General features: G+C 36.6%; 1 protein-coding gene across 1 annotated transcript in view; it reads right to left on the reverse strand.

The window, feature by feature from the left end:
* Positions 1 to 2325: 2325 nt before the first annotated feature.
* The window catches only part of LOC124169034 (E3 ubiquitin-protein ligase mind-bomb-like), a 38228-nt gene continuing 22289 nt past the window's right edge, over positions 2326 to 18264 (reverse strand). The window contains exons 5-9 of the mRNA XM_046547497.1: positions 16660 to 17188; positions 15633 to 15798; positions 12117 to 12170; positions 6927 to 7060; positions 2326 to 5243 (exon numbers count right to left, since the gene is read on the reverse strand). Of these exons, the coding sequence (XP_046403453.1) occupies positions 5103 to 5243; positions 6927 to 7060; positions 12117 to 12170; positions 15633 to 15798; positions 16660 to 17188 (1024 nt within the window). The 3' untranslated portion in view covers positions 2326 to 5102. The remainder of the gene's footprint in view (positions 5244 to 6926; positions 7061 to 12116; positions 12171 to 15632; positions 15799 to 16659; positions 17189 to 18264) is intronic.

Consider the following 18264-nt stretch of genomic DNA (forward strand, 5'->3'; position numbering starts at 1 on the left):
CTGACATTTCCCTCATTTTTGGCCTCTTAAGTTCTACATTATCACCCTCCTCAAGTATTTTGAACCATCCACTTCATTTACCTAGGACTAGGCTGCGGTCTGAATCCTCATCACAGGGAAGCTGCACAAGTTTTACATACTTTGTATTCATAAAACTCTGCCTTATCATAACAATATCTCTGATACCTTCCTTTGCCCCTCGAACTTTTCCAACTTCCAGCCATAATAATATTTTAACCTCACTGAAAATAATTTGCTCCTCCAGCAAAATTCTACTGCCTCCTCTCCTAGGTCATTTCTCTCCAATACAAAGTACTCTGCTCTGTTACCATCCCTGTATTCTGCTATATAAGAATTCCTGTCTCCAATCACTACTTTATTTTTCCCACCCAGGATTTCCCTAAATGTTTCTATGAGCTGTTCATCTACTTCCTCCAATGTATGGTTGCCAGTTGACATACACATCTGATTCACACAAATATCGGAAGGTACAAGCTTCAATGTCCATTACCAGTTTCCCTTCACTTATTTGTTCAATGTCGACAACTCTCTAACTCAGTTTCTAATTAATACCATAGTTACCAATTGTTAACATTTTTTCCCACCACTATATACCCTGTACCTATCACTCCAGAGGTCACCACTACCCTAGCACAATTCGCCTCATACAGTTCCAACGGATCATTCCTAGTTTTGATATTTTATAGCATACCCACCCTCGTCACTTTCCCAACATTGTGCATACCTAAATATATTGGTGCCTCCATCTTCTCCATCTTTTTGTTCTTCTTTTCTTCTTTGTTGAATGCTACTTATAATTCTCCGCAGGGGTTTCACATGATTATGACCTCAAGGACATCGCTGGCCTTACTCCAACCCACGACAACTACTCTTAACACTTTCCTGCCAGCCCCTACTAGAATAAAACATATACCGTGCTATGAGAAGCATACTATTATTTTAAACCTCCCCACATGAAGCTCTTTTTTTGGGGAGGAGTTGCCCTAGTATTGAAGTCCTTCCGATTTGGGATGCGACTCAACCTGGCCATTACCCCGGTCACTGGACTAGACCTTGTAACCGTATCTTAGCACGAGTCCACGGTCAATTTATTGCCTTTCAAGTGTTTTTTAACCAAAAATTGCTTTCAATTTTCAATAACTTACTCTTCTATAAGAAACTAACTAACATTAACATTCTTTTAAGCATTGTGGAATTTTAAGCATATTTCTGGCCTTGATAATAACAAAGTAAGTGAACTAATGGTACTGAGAATCCATATCCAGAAAATCCATTACAAGTACATAAGACTAAAATTTCTTTAAAAAGTTGCTTACTCACAGAACAAAATGAATAATTCATTTCAAAGTATAAAAAAAATTGGAGTATGCAGCAAAATGTTTCTTTGCAAAAATGATTGACAATATAACCCTTTCATAACAGATTCCTGCAGCAAGGAGGATCATAAATGAGTGGAAGGGTAGGGCTTAATTGCCAAGGAGTGGCCCTAAGGTCTCACTAAACTGGGTGTCAGGCAGGGCCTGATGTATCTGACCATTGCTACCTCAGCAGTCACTTCCCTTCCCCTGAGCTATAGCTGACGTACAGTCATTTGCATTGAAAAATCTGTGCCAACTATACCCAAACATTAGGTGTTCTGCATAGGAAAATGCTCGTTGGGTCCACCTGATGTTTGGCACCAAAGGATTGGGTCCCCGAAGAAAATCCGAGGTTCAGTTGATTGTGCTCCATGTTCTAAAGGCCGTTTTACACGGGCCACGGAATTGCGCAGGTTAGAGCTGCTTTAATTTCTAAAATGGCGTGGAATTGCACGTATGCATGAACGAAATTAGACCAGGGGCTATTATGCCGTCTCGCATCCACGCATTCTCGCATGTGTTCTAGCAATTCACCATTTTACACGACGCAATTTTGATTGCGCCTTCGTGCGTGCGTCAGATTGTGCAATTCCGTGTACCGTGTAAAACGCCCTTAAGAGAAGAGAGTTCATATTTTGTAGGGTTTCCTACATCCATTCCAACAGTATTTCTTATATGGCACCACCACATGGAAAACCTTTCATCTTGCTCCCAGCCTTCGACCTATCTGCCATGAGTGACCCTACTAAGAGTGATTGATAATTACTCTTGGTAGGGTCACCTAACAGAGCTGGTCTAGGTGTCATTTAACATAGTAGCCTTTCCACCCCAACAAGGTTGTAGGCCAAGGTGATGTGTGAATAACTAAAGGTAAACACCTTTCCACTAGAATAGCATAAGGTTAACTAAGATAAATCTTATAATTTCAATAAATATTCCATACAAATTTTTAAAATGGTAGGACATTTTTATTGAGAAAAGATGGATGATACAAGTAACTTCACATTGCAGGCAAATCTCAAGGATATTGTTCAGGCATATTTTAATCTTGATGAAGATGATAAGTATGTACCAAAAACTTATTTTTTTAATCGGGATCAATACAAATTAAAACATACTCAGAGATAGGACAATTCTAGTAATTATTGGCGCAAAGATGATACTATTTCTTATCTTGTTTGCTCACATTCCAAGGTTTTGATACCATGACTTTGTAGGCAGTACATACATTTAACATAAAAAAAATTTAGAATACCTCAATAACAACTTTCATTTTGATTCTTATATTTTTTTATCCCCGTTGACTCTCAACCACAAAAAAGGATGGGCATACCTCACTACCCATTTTTCATTTCCTCATTCAAATGTCACACCAGATATAACAATGTTATTAACAAGTTTATTTTCACAGGTACTAGTTTTTAATTTGTGCCAGACTTCAAGATAATTATTATTCACCCAAGGGTTTAATCTAAACGATAAGCAATCTTTTCTTTCCTATATTAGCCTACAGCAGATAAGCCTTTCAATAATTTTAACTATGGATAAGAATTCCTACCAACTACACTCTACCTCAAAAGTTTTCACCGTCTTTCAGTTCTAAATTCTGAAATCTTAGCACTTGATGATTCTATTTACCTTAAAAAAATTAATTACCATGACATAAGTGTTACCACAGTGTAATACCGGTAATAACGGTAATTCCTAATACGTATTTATATTGAAGTGATTACCATGTATTTTTTCATTACTGAACATTCCTGCTCTGAGAAATCAATCTCATATGAACCTAATGATGCCAAAGCAAAGAACCTAATACATAGTCTATTTTTCACTATAGGCACATTAATTAATTTTGAATACATTCAATATTAAAATGAGGATGGCTCATGTTACATGCAACAAACTACAAAAACATTTCAAAGAATATTAGCTATCAAGTCCCAAGTTTTGAATCATGCAAGAAATCATTTCACTAAGTACCAGTAGTACATGTTAAATTTTCCATACAGACTTATCTTCTGAGTCAGAAACTAAAAACAAAAATGGAATAGAGGCGGTTGAGAATGGGAGAGTGAGTCATTTCAGGAGAAAGGATTGTAGCAGAAAAAACATCAGCTAATTTTGTTGGAGTCACTGAATAGAAAGGTTAACAGTAACTTCAAATCACTGGTACTCTATATCAAAACTCTTAAATAAAAAAAATTTTCCTTTCTAATTTCAAGCAATAATTATTGTCAGACTGATTTTCCAATTAAAATAGATATCTAAACACCATTAATCTTTAAATAATCCTGAGTAAGCACGTGTCCATTATTAATATTCAGAACATATGGTAAAACTTTAACGTTTCTTTTGATTTTTATGTCCTTTCTAATACAGAGTTGTTGGCTAATAAACTCTATATATACCATATTGTGGATAATTTTCTAAATAGCGATCAGTCGCAAGAATTATAAAGCAATACAATGTACCTAATAGACAGACAAGGAGTCAAGTCATCTGCAATGACGAGTAAAAAAATTCTTCACTTTAATGTTTTTTTTTCCTACACATTGATGCAATTCAAGCATTCATGGATTAAAAATAGTTTCCTACATTCAATTGAAAAAATATGTTGCCAATAACATAACCATCATTATAATTCTCACAATTCAAAAATAAATGAGGATATGAATCATTCACATATTAAGTGCTCCTAAAGCATAATTAGAATAGATGGGGATCTTTCAGCAAGGCATGCCTCCTAAGTCAATAGGCACAACAAAAAATCTCAGACTACACAAGAAACTTTGCAAAGATACCAAGGCTTCTTTACAACTTAGACTTAAAATAATATTGGTAGAGAGTACAACCTAAAAATAAACATTTTGCAAGCCAAATTTTAAATCAATAAAAACATAAAAAATACATTCCTAAATTAAGTCAATTTGAAGTTATGCAACATTTTTCAGGAAAAACCACACAAAAAAATCTATTCATATCCATCGTTACTAATGTGAAGTCCAACGGCCATAAATTCACTCATTGACACTACATCACATCCCTAAAACTCATTAAGGCAAAACTTTATCAACGAGACAATAACAAGCAAAGTCATGCACCTTTAGTCAAAAATCAGCCACAACAGTTATTCCATTTCTCACAGTAAAATGCAAGATAGAAAATTAGTCACATACAAACTTCTCACTCTTCAAACAATACAGATTAAATGAGTTTTTATCAAAAGCTGATACAGACACATCTTGTGTAGATCAGTGGCTAGCAAAATGCTGAAATTGCTGCAACAGCAATTCTCCCCCACACAGGAATGGAAGCACATATGTAGCTGAATGAATTGTAATTACCATATATGTATCACCTAAAAATGATTATAGACTGTAATACAGGATAAATAAATGAATTACATTTGTCAAGATCACAATTTTAGCTTTGCTACGGATGAACTACATTTAATGATTTAAGCATGTTAAAATAATAGAAGATGGTAATTGCACAATCCTACTTCCATACCTAATTTGTCCTACGTCGTTCTAATACCATTTGATAAAAGACAATTCATCGGCTGCTCATCATACCATATGTAAATGCTGTTACAAATTTGACTTCTTTAATTCTCAAAAACTATGAAAAGATGTATATTACTACAGCAAAAACGATGTATATCAATGTTAACAAACCATTAATACTTCTGTGTTTCAAACTCCACACACTGTGAAAAATCTAATACAGAAGAATGCGCTTTTCAACAGATTTACGGCAAATAGGGCACTCAGACATGCGATCTCCACACATCTGGCAGGTTCCATGGCCACAGAGGAAAATCATATTTTTCAGGCGATCCAGGCAAACTGGGCACATGGTCTGAAAAGAGAAAAATAAAGTTAGACCAAATGAGTAGTTTCAAATAATTAGCACAGTACAATAGACCCCTACTTTACGATGGGTATGTCTAACCATCATTTTAATTCTCACAATTCAAAAATAAATGAGGATATGAATCATTTACATATTAAGTGCTCCTAAAGCGTAATTAGAATAGATGGGGATCTTTCAGCAAGGCATGCCTCCTAAGTCAATAGACACAACATAAAATCTCAGACTACACAAGAAACTTTGCAAAGATACCAAGGCTTCTTTACAACTTGGACTTAAAATAATATTGGTAGAGGGTACAACCTACTTTACGATGGGTATGTCTTACGATGGATTTGGCATTTAATCTTAACTGATTTTGCAAACACTTTTATGATTTTAAATTTTTCCAATTTTTACTTCCATTCACACACCGTCATCAATTATTTTACTATATGCGCTATTAGTTTACAATACAAATTTTATAACATAGGAACATTTACAGGCAATATTGCTCTTAATCTTTTGCATTGAATGCCACACATAAGCGGTGAGGAATTTCTTCCCAAAAGAATGAAAGCTGGACATATGCAGCATCAATTTTCCGGTGCAAACAAACAAAAGCTGTTTATATGCATTGTGGGGTGAAGGAAAGTGACCGCCGTGGGAACAATAGACCCCCTTGATATGAAATAGAAATACATATCCATACAAATAAATATTGGTCAATATGAACATTAGAACTTTGTTTAGAATTTCTTCATGCTCAGAAGAATAAAGGGAAATCATTTTATATACTTAAAAAATTGATGGAAACAACAAATATCTGTTTTTATAAAATACAGCAATTTCATTCAGCTGACCGTAGACTTGCACTGTATAGGAATCTTTTAACCCTGCTAGGGTCTCGGACAGCAGCCGAGTAAAGGGATCTGCATCCCGCTGAGCTGGGTCCCAGGATTGTTACAGGGGCAAACCTCTACCTACAGTTGATGCAAGAGCTTCGTATACGGTAATGCAAAGAATTTTCAAGGGACTCATAAGATGGAAGAATTTCCCTCCACGAAGCTTCGGTGCAAAAGAGTTAACTACATTCAGCCTGGAACATTTTTTGATAACAGCCATGAAAAACAAATAGGTTTTCCTATCCCTTTAATTACAGTCTTTCAAAGACACAATTGTGCATCCCTCGCTGTCTCGGCAATGCAGCAACTTGAGCTCAAGTTGATTTCATAGATATCATATTTTAATACCTGAATACAATTCGGCAACTTAAAAAGGCTTATTCTCCATGTGGTACATAGGCCGATGAAGGAAAACTTTTCAGGAGCGGTAGTTCATTACTTCCCACAGTGTGTTCCTAAGTGCCTTTTTTTGATGGTAAAATTAGGATAATTTAACATGGGCGCTCATGGAGAAATACGGTTTATTTGAGCTAGTGAAGCTGTTTGTAACAAGAAGTTGTTGAGAGAGCACTCATTAGATTTAACAGGGCTAAAAAAAACTGCACCAAGTAGAAAAATGTTCCTAATATATAATATCAATTTGCAAAATAACCGAGTCACTAAGCAACCATTATGTTGTTATCTTTATGAATAAAAAAAATGCTTTCTTTGCACTATAAACTGGTTACTGTTGCTCCTTTACTGGGAGGCATATTCTTGGAGAGGGAATAAAACATTGAACACTTACTTGCTCCTTAATATCCTGCAGCTGTTGCTGTAATTTCTGGATATCAGAATTAAATGTGTCGCGGCTCCCATTGTTCATCAACTGGGGCTGCTGGCAAGCCCCAAGATTACTCTTTGCCTCTGAAACTGGAGCAGCTAGAAGATAAAAAGGTGATAGGTCTAAGAATTACATAGGCTAATCTAAGACATTTGTATTTCAAAATTAAAAACTAAGCACGCATGGAGGCTAAATCCATTCCATTCAAGTCCACTACAAGAATGCTGGGTTAAGACTCCACAGTCAAGAAACATCCTGTTCAAAAGGATAAAGCCATAGCACAACAATAAGAAAACTTATCTTTAACATGCATAAATTAGACCATTTTGTAATTGGACTTGGTGGTATGTTCTTTCAAAAAAGGGGAAGATCTCATTCGGTAGATAATATCTCATCTTGAATAGGGAAAAACATTCCACTGCATTTTTGTGGTGATGGAGTGCAGATATTTAACCATCTAACCATCTCAGCCAAAATGACTAGCTTCGCTAAATTCATGAGTCTCACTCACTCATGGCTAGCCTTTCATTATTTGTCTTCTGTGGGCGAATTTTCTATGCATTACACCTATGATATTGTATTCTTATATGCAGCCTGTAAACTGAGATTGTTTGTAATATTTCTTGTACATATATTTATGTAAAATTTCATTTTTTCCCTGCAAGGTCTGTGAATCTTCTTAAAAATTTTGAACAATAAAACATTATTATCAGTGTTTGTAAGTAATCAAGTAGAACTAATCAGATTACTTGTAATAATTAATTTTGCAGTAATTTTTACTCATAATGATTATTTTTTTTTACAAAATATAAATTTCATTTGTAATTTGTATACTTTTTTTGTAATCATTGTGCCCACGATCACAGATTACTTTGCTGATTTCATTGATTTACCTAGGTCTACAAGTAATTTGAGTCCCTGAGTACCATAATTTTCCTCTTTATCATTATCATTTATTCTTGCATGAACATTTATTTTCAAGAATGAAATATTTGAGCAAAATGTACCATTCTCAGACAATTCTGGCGATGTCATGAATGAATACTACATATCCTACCTGTTATGCAACCCAATTTACACGTAAATCAAAATTGGGCATGCGATGAGACCACACAAGATTTGAGGCTTTTCTACTTTGCCAAAATTATTATCTTCTCAGCTGACACAACAATGTACTCAGAAAATTACAACCTTCATTTATTCCAAAATTCTAAACACAAAGTGAATCTGCATTGATGTAATGTGTCACCTATTTCATCCATAACTGCTATTCAAAATTTTATTTTTTGGTTGTGAAAAAATATGCAAGGGTAGATTCAGTAATCTCCTTCTTCATAAGTTCATGGGTGATATATGGGCAACAATTAAAGAGCATTTGCTAACATCTCCATTACTTGTAGACGAATACTAGCAAAATTGGTGGCTTACTAAGACCTGATACAATCTATATGTTTGACTCTAAGCCTTGGTTGAGGGCAAGAAACAAGAGATTAATGAATTACACGCAGAAAAATGAATTTGATGAATGTTGCTGAAATGTATAATTAAATATTAACTTTCAATATTATAGACAAAAGACTAAAATCATAATGACAAAAAACACCATAAAACTCAATCCACTTCACTGCATCCATGTTATCTTGATTTGAGAAAAGGTTGAATGGAAACTTTACCCCATATAATAATTACAACTTAATTTAAATTTTTAAGGCCAGTTTGTACAAAAAATGGCAATAAATTGACCAAAGGAAGATTTATCATTTCAATCAATCTCTTATGATCACAGTCAATGAGATGATTATTGTAACAACAACTAATGGCATAATTTTAAAGACCTCCAGCTGCAGCTTCTGGAGTCACATTCTTGAAAGTTATTATTTGACAATAAATTTACAAAATATTCATCAAACTCATTTTTCTGCATGCAATTTATCAATATCTTGTTTATTGACCTTAACCTTACTAACCCACGGTTACTCCCAAGCAACAGCAAATTTTTCTCTATTTTTCTTGAGCTTCTAATTTGTGTTTTTCATTACCTATAACCTTGAATCACAGAAGACCCTGGTGAAAAAGAACTTTCCACTAAACTGTTCTTTGGCTTCGCACACACTGTGGAAACGCTTGACAAACTTTCCTTGCCCGTTCATGAAATGTGGGGGAACTGTCCACACTCCAACCTACTACCCATGAACGGCCTGCAAACGGAACACATTGTAAACGGCTTCTGCACAACCGGCCATGAACACTTCCTGAATGGATTACTAAATTCAAAAGCCTGGCACAGCTCCACAGTTATTGAATGTACAATAATCCCCCTCCAAGTAAAATACAGTATTTGCTTGGTTCAGCTACCGAACCCAGTTGAACATTACAAAAGGAGCTAAGTTACTGAAAACAGTTGTTATATCTTTCAGATGGTTAGCTTTATTTGACTGGTTTGCAACTCTTCAATGGAGCCAAAATACATTGTCAATTATTCCTAGCCCTGACATTTCATGAACACTTAGGCAAAAGCTTTGAAACACCTGGTTAACACTAATGGCTCAGTTAGAGAATGCTTCACGAACATCTGGAAAACACCACACGAAGAGCTGGGAAACACCTAATGAACAGCTTATTTGAATGGTTCAATTACACTTTAACAGGCCAAAATACAGTTCATGAATGATTCTTAGTCTTTGAACTCTTTGGCAACAGGTACTGAACTTGGTGCCAATCTTCTGGAATGGTTTGTGAACCACTTATTTTCATCTCGGGATAAAAAATGACGTGGACATATTTTGGCATTGAAATTTTAGCTTTGGAAAAAATATTAATGTGGCTATAATCTTATAACGTTATGTTTGCCGGTGAGCTTTCCAGATAGCCCGGACACTCTCAGAAGGCTTTGCTAATGGGCAGGGGTGGATCCAGGATTTTTTTTCTGGGGGGAGCACCAGGGGCTAACAGGTCTTCTCATATTTGAGATAAGAAACAAAATACAACTGTTACTGCAGAAAATATTCTCTTTGTTTTGATATGAAACTTATAGATATTAAATTAAACGATTGGGGCTCTGTAGTACAAAAAATAAAACGAACGTAATGATAACCGAATTGAAAATCTTGTCTATTTTTTTAGATCTATTTCTTCTTAATCTTGTCTGGGGGGGCACGTGCCCCCGTGCGCCCCCCTCCTAAAACCACCTATGCTAATGGGGTAAGGGTAGTTCTGACAGAGAGAGGAGGAGCGAACATAACGTTGCCAAATTTACATAGCCACCCTACTTTGTCACTGAAAACGTGTGAATCATGGGTGGTCACAGTTATTTTCCACGGAAACTGACAATATCTACAGAAAATCATAGGATTTTTTCTTCCTCACAGGAAAATCTTTCCTCTCTGTAGAAACATTAGATAAAGCAGCGAGGGTTTTCCCTTCTCTCCCTTCCTTCCCTATCCCTATCCCAGAGGCGTCGTCGGACTCCTATCGCGGTGGCGCCTCTTTCCTTTTTCTTCCCTTCCCACACCCATCCCCGGGAGCGCTGGCGTATCAGTTGCATTACTGGGTCCCGGACCCGGTGTGTTGTAACCCTCAGAGGATTGTAACCCTCATTGGGTCCTGATCTCTGTCAGCTTCCATGCTGAATGAGGCACCGTTGGTGAAAGATATATAAGGAGAACACGTGCGGTTTGGCAACGCTGCTCCACAAGCAAATAGGGCGGTTTACTATTATTTTTTTATTGCCTAAATCGAAAGATTATTACTCCTGGAGTACGTATTTCACGCTTTTAGATTTTTAAATGACGATATCTATTTTTCGCGATTAAACGAAAAGTGAAAATTTTCAAGCGTGTGAAAACTCGACGGCTAAGTAGGAATGATGGGAAAAAGTCCATGTGACGTATTTCTGGTTCCCGCCGCCACCCTGTGAGGTGACCTTGGGGCGAGGCTTGAGCGCTGATACGACGCAGGCTGCTAGCAGGTAGCGCTTGGCTTAAATATGGATTATTACTACCTTATCAAACGAAGGAAACTTTCCGACCTTAGACAATTTTAATAAGTGATTATTAAGAGATGTTTCCCTGAGCTCTGTGACTCATGCATGCATTGGTAATCTCAGATGATGTAAAACTCCTATCCTCTTGTGTAGAAACTAGGTCCCTGTGACGTCACGTGGAGTGGAATCGCATGGACGCCAATCTGGCCTTTTTCAAATGAGGTTAAAATTGACCGTTGCAATTCGTCTAAACTGGGATTTCTAAAACCAAATAATTTGTATATTATGAATACTTTAATGGTAGGTAAGGAATCGCAATCAATGGATTTAGTTTTATTTAATGAAGGAAACTACCCTGTTCACGATTTTTAGTTGATGGAGGTCTGAGAGCGATTGACTGAGGCCACGCCCGCTGATTGCTGATTGAGAAAGGGAAAGTCACACGCCGGGAAACTTTCCCTGCCCTCACCTCTGCTTGCTTTAGCCACGCCAGCTCACCCGTAGAAAAAATGAACGGGAAATACAAAACAACTCTACTCTATTTCATTGGGTACCATGTGTGTGGCAGCTTACTGTTAGTTGGGTAGAAGAATGGCAGACGGTGCCCACTAAGTGTTATTTTTTTTTCTTTAAGCACCCAAAAGCAGTGAAGTTAATTTTTCGTTAAGGGCTGAATTACAATTTATTGGTAATTCTTTCTATAAATCAACCTCAACTTAACTGAACTTAACACTTCATTCCTTCCCTGCCTTTTGATAAATAAAACTACAGTGTAAAAAGAAATCAATCTTGTGGAACCATTATAGTAAAACATTGAAATGCAAGGAATAGGGAACAAACATAAAAACCATCCATGAATAACATGCACCATTACTCAAGATCATAATTTAAATAGAGATCATTAACTTAAGTAATAAAGCTTGAAATGGGAGAAGAACAAGAAAGATGAAAATAGGTAGTTAAATTCAATGACCATATTCCCTGAAATCAGCACAAAAAACATTATTTACACACTAGCAACGTAATTCATACAATCATATGAACATAACACTATACTTAGTCTGAAATAAGGTATTCAAACTCTAAAAATGTATGCCCAAAAACACACAATTAAGTTTGCTAGACACATGAATGAAACCACTACTACAATTACCCTCCTGACTTATACTTACAAATGGAACACGCTAGCTCCTCTTCACTTTCTCCGCTAACTTCAGAAATTGTGCCTGCATGGTAAGAATGAAACTCAAATCATTGGATCACCTATACCTCACATTTTATAATAACACTTCACTCTCAATGACTGTGACACCTTATCCTTTGATCTCAATGATCATCAGAGGGCTACACACGGCAGAGTCTGCTGTTTCTCATACTTGAACAATAATGAAACTGGACAATTACATGTTTCAATTTAAGATTCTAAAAAAGGAGCAGCTGGTTGAATGCATACATATAAATTTATAAACAATTAATCAGGATGTTACAGCTAATGATAAATCTAAAACCAGCATATTTCCAATCAATGATTAGCTCACAGAAGTTTGAAGTCCATAGGTACTTCCAATGTTGGAGAAAAAAGGCATAATAATTGCCATATTGTATCTGATAAAATATGCAAATAAATATGCATCAAAAGGACAGAAACAAGTACACAATCAACTTAAATATTTCATAACTTTAAAGGAAAGGAAGAGTTTAACTTAGTTTAACAATTATCATGCTAACAAAGATGATACCCACAAAAGTTACTCTTACTGTAATAGCAGAAAACAGTCACAAAATTAAAAGGAACATAATTAATGCCACAATAACAACATACATATCAAATAATGCACTCAGAACATGAAGCTTAAACTAATCAGAAGTTATAAGCTCCTGGAATGAAGCACTTGAAAAAAAAAATTAAAAATATGTGTAGTCATTTTGTGCTGAAGAGTAATTCCAAGTGCAACCATCATAAAAATTAATTAGATGCAGGAATAGAGAACCAGCGATTTAACAAGTGCAAAGCAAGAAACTAAATAAGCAACAGTACGAAAGCCAACTTAAAACTCGGCAATCAACTCCTAAGTAAAGATTCAAACAGAGGTAGGAAGACAGTTCACCAATAATATTACAAAAAATAATTTATAATGTTTCCATCAACAAGGAATTGAGCAACTAAAATGAGATGAAAGTAAAAATAGCCAATCAAATCAAAAGATGCTACCGGATACAGTAAATGAGACCTAAAAGTGAAACTTATATACCATTACATCAAATCAAAGTACATAGATGATTACATCAGATCAACCTCGATGATTAAAATACAATTTGTGTATGGATGTACATATATATGAATGACATATTTTAAAACATGTACCTATACATAGAAACTAAGGCAAATCATATTAAAAATGATGCATTCCTTAAAATTTTAAGTGATACAGAAGTAACATCACAACAATCCCTCATAAAGCATGAGGATAAAGTTATCTTAAAAATTCCATGCCTCGTTACACAGTAGTTGATAATGCCATCCTTCTGGCATACATGAAAATACATAGCAAGCAAAAAGTTAAATTTACTCATTACTCAAAAACAAAGACTAGCCTATACTGGGTGCGTACAAGTACTGTATTAAGGTGTAAAAATTCCACGAAGGATAATCATCTGCCATGGTTGGAATTTGAACCACGGTTACTGGCATTTTGAGCCAGGTCACAAAAAACTAAAGCCCACAGGGGATGGAGATGCCAAGGCAGATAGGTGATACAGCTCATTAGCTAATTCAGGGATCACAGTTTTTTTTAACAAATGAAGTGTTTTTGATTATGAAAAGTGTTAAAATTAGTTTAAAACCCATTACTTAGCACAGTATTTTTTTTTAAATTTTCCCCTTGGATTTGGACCCCCCCTGAACAAAATTCCTGGCAACGCCCCTGTCTCGTATCTACCCCCAGCTTGCTCAGTTTGGATCCCCAGTTGATCCTCTGATCGTGATCCCATATTGAGGATGGCTCCGTTTGCATCATAGAAAGCTGACACATTGCACTGAATGGGGTACTAGAATTTCCAGAAATGCACTCACATTCACAGCCAGGAGCAGTTCCTGAGCATCATTCGCAGGGAGAGCAGCACTATTACATAACAAACTTATTTGTGGAAAATATAGCATAATGATAAAGTGACTAGTGGTAGCTCCCAGCATAAGGGGCACAGCTAGGAATTAAGGCTGGGGGGGGGGATTTCGGTGCAACTAATACCGGGGTGTGTGGGGGTATGGAATACCCACCAGGATAAGCGGTATGTGTGAGATTAGTAAATTGCAAACTTTTAAGATAAATGGTTCAAAATGGTGAGTTTGACGGCTTCCTGAGGGATATTTTATTAATCCTTACACTATTCTATAAGTAATATCAATCCAATTAAGTAAAATGGATCAAATTTAAAAATTTCTCTGAGCTCTGGGGGGGGGGAGGGGTTTATCCTCCAAAACCCCCCTTGCAGCGCCAATTCCCAGCATGGAGAATACAATTATACAGGGAGAAGAAAAATTACGTCACAGAATTTTAACCCTGAATAAATGATGCAAGTAGGGACCAAAATTGCTAACACTGTTTGGATTTGGATAAAAGCACCACTTTTAAACTACAGAAACTTTGAGCCAAGCACTCTGATTGACCGCAAGTTTGCCCTTTTACTGGATACTCTGTACAACAGGGGCGCAGCTAAGAATTAAGGCTGGGGGGGTTTTAAGCACAACTAATACTTAGGGGTGTGAGGGTATTGCATACCCGACAGGGTCAGCGGGATTTGCGGGGGCCCTCCTCCAGAAAAATTTGAAGATTAATGGTTCAAAATGGCGAGTTTTATGTTTTATGGCTTTCTGAGGGATATCAGATTAATCCTAACACTATTCTATAAGTGTTCCTAAGTAATCCTAATCCAATAAAATAAAATGGATTAAACTTGAATATTTCTCTGAGCTCTGGGGAGGGGGGGGTTTATCCCCCAAATTCCCCCCCCTCGCTGCGCCACTGCTGTACAAAGGCAAGCGCAAATGAAGGCAAAGCATTCGAGGCAATGAGTTGCCCACAGCATTAGGCAAAGGGCAAACTCGCAGCTAATCAGAGTGCTTTGCTTTGTAGCTTAAAAACTATACGTTTTTGACTTAAACATCATTTGTAATTTTGGTTCCTAATGGTATCAGATATCCAGGATTAAAATTTGGTGACATAATGTATCTCCATCCTGTATATTTAGGAAGCAGCTGACCCTTCCAAAACAATTTCCTCTGATTTGTGCTCCCCCTCCCACTAAAAACTTCCAAATACCAATCACAATCAAGGGATTTAGGTGATGGCATTTAAATAAGCAAAATTGGAATTCACCCCATTGAAGCATGGAAAATAAATGCGGAAATATACGAAATCAATTTAAAATCACTTAAAATAATAAAAAGCACCACTAAAATAAGTACCTAATTACAAACAATACGATAAAAGAGAGGGGTCAGCATCTAAAACTATTAAGCCTTACATGAAAAAATATCACATTAATGTATGTAATTGTTATTAGATAACCATTAATAACTGAGCCAAAAAATAAATAAAACCATGCCAGAAGAATCATACGATAAAAACGGAAAGAGAATACCATAAAAATAGCACTGGAAAAATATAACAAAAAATATTCCCACTCACCGCTTCCTCCACAGCAGACCGAGAAAGGCAGCATTCTGTCAATCTGGGCTCGGCATTGAACACATTTCTTCATGAGGGCAGCACAAGCCTCGCAAGCACACATATGCCCACATGGCATGAACATTACCGATGCTTTCTTATCAGAGCAAACCACACATTCTTCAATCTGCAATTATAAATAGGTCATATTAGCCCAGAGGGGGGAAGAGGGAATAGCTCTCTCAAAAATTCAAGAAAAAAATGCTTCCTTTCTGTTAACAGTAGGACCTTGAAACGTTTATTTTAATACATAAATCTAATTAACACAAATTACAGACGCAATTATCATGGGCATTTACAAAGAAAAATCTGGAGCAACAACATGTACCATTACTTCATAAATGTAAAGGTACTACATAAATGTAAAATGTAAATATATAGGTCACATTGAAAAGTTTCATTGATTTAAAAATAAAAACTGTGTCATCAATCCTTTCGAGTGATGTATACTTTGCTGTGCCATAATTTACAATCTTCTGCTTCCAATTATGAAGTATTTTGAAAGCACTTAGAAGATCTAGTTAGCTCCAAACAGAATATATCCTAAGTTGGCTCAATGTGGATTGTTTTATATATGCACATGACTCACTAAAACATTTGCTTTTTTGATCAATGGAATTAAATTCATTAATGGAATAAGATTGTTTTTATTAATATTTTTATCCATGGAAAATTAAATTCATCAATGGAATAAGATTAGGTAGGTACTTTTATTAATATTAAAATTTTATTGGAAAGTCTGTACCTTCTTACTATTAATAATAAATTATTAACTGACTGACACACTGAGAGGCAAAAAAGTATATCAAAATATCCTACTGCGACTGAAATGTCTAGCAAAATTGTAAGTGTCCCTTCATTGTGTTCTGATTTTTTTCATCTATTATTTTTAGTTTAATTTTATTATATACTGTTGATGCATATAAAATCATAAAATTTATTGGTTTAGATTTGAAGAAGTTACAAAAAAAACATCACATAAACTTACCTTAGAACGCCCGCTCACATTTTCACGGCAAACAAGGCACTTTTTGACTCTGTGCGCACAGGCATTGCAGCACGCAACATGGCTACATGGCCTGAAGATGGTATCGCGCTTTGCATCAGAGCAGACAAGGCACTCATCGGGAGCAACAGCTGACAGAAGCAGCGGAGGTGGGGGTGGGGGAGGTGGCTGCTGTTGCGGAGGTGGTGGAGCCTGCCGATTGTTATTATTGTTGCTGTTGTTGTTGTTATTATTATTGTTGTTGTTGTTGGTATTGGGCGCACGGGCAACCTCTAGCCCAGGCTGTTGGGTCAGGTTGATGTGACGGGGCGCGGCCATGTTGCTGGCCAGATTCGAATGCAGGGACTGTTGGTGGTGGTGAGAAATGTTGTCAGAGCCCCCCTCGGCACCGCCGGAGGCTTCATCACCTGAGCCTCTCTCCACGGAACCACCAATGCTTCCACCCCCAATGGCGCCAAGCCCTGCACCAGACCCAACTGATCCAGGACGTGAGTTGGATTCTTGGCCATCACTGCACAGAAAGAGACATCAAGAAAGGAACTGAAAACCCTGATGAAAAGGCACATTTCCTCCCAAAAGGAACACAATATACACTAAACAATAAATAGTTATGGTACTTTTTCTCACAATTTATTCAAGACGACCGGTTTCGTCGCAGAGGCGACATCATCAGGTACAGAAATCGTTATTTTTACAGTTACTTTGTTGTTGTTTATCTGGTTACTATTGCGCGTTGGTAGGGGAGGGTTGCGTTGGGGTTGGATCGTTACATACTCAGCTTCAGGGGATTTTTCCAAGAAGGGGGAATAGTTGAAAAAAATATTTTCATTTGCTAAAATTCCACTCTTGATGTGCTTCCTAATCTCCAACTCCTCCAAGCAGTACATCCCTGCGTCTCAAGGTGGAGAATTTCCGGAACAAAATCGCTCCTGTGGTCACTCTTCCATAGGTGTTTCGCAACCCTCCCCTACCAACGCGCAATAGCAACCAGATAAACAACAACAAAATAACTGTAAAAATAACAATTTCTGTACCTAATGATGTCGCCTCTGCAACGAAACCGGTCGTCTTGAATAAATCGTGTGAAGAAGTACCATAACTATATATAGTTTACAATGGATTTTCTCAAAGTAAAGCCTGAAACAATCGAGTTTAACAATATATACTGATGAAACTATATATCCGAACCAGTGGCGTAAGTAAGGAGGATAGATCCCCAGTGATGTAGCCAGGGGGAGGCCCAGGGGGTCCAGACCCCCCCAAAATTATAAATGCTTCAAAAAATATAACAAAGTACATATTGAAAAATAATGAATGTACAAAAGATTTATTTGAAAAATAAACTTTTTTCTAGTGAATAGTGTTAAAATTACTTTAAACCCTCTACTTAGTACCCTGCCTTTCAAAAATTTCTCCCCCCCCCCCACCAGTTTTGGATCCCCCTTGAACAAAATTCCTGGCTATTCCACAATAGATCCCCCCCCCCCAAAAGCCTCTGAGAAATTAAATAAAAATAATAGTATACTAATGTTTTCCCTGTTGTGATGACTTCCGGTGGAATTACGAGTGAAACCCAAAATTTAAGTG

Source organism: Ischnura elegans, chromosome 12 (assembly GCF_921293095.1).
Source record: "Ischnura elegans chromosome 12, ioIscEleg1.1, whole genome shotgun sequence".
NCBI classification, from domain to species: Eukaryota; Metazoa; Arthropoda; class Insecta; order Odonata; family Coenagrionidae; genus Ischnura; species Ischnura elegans.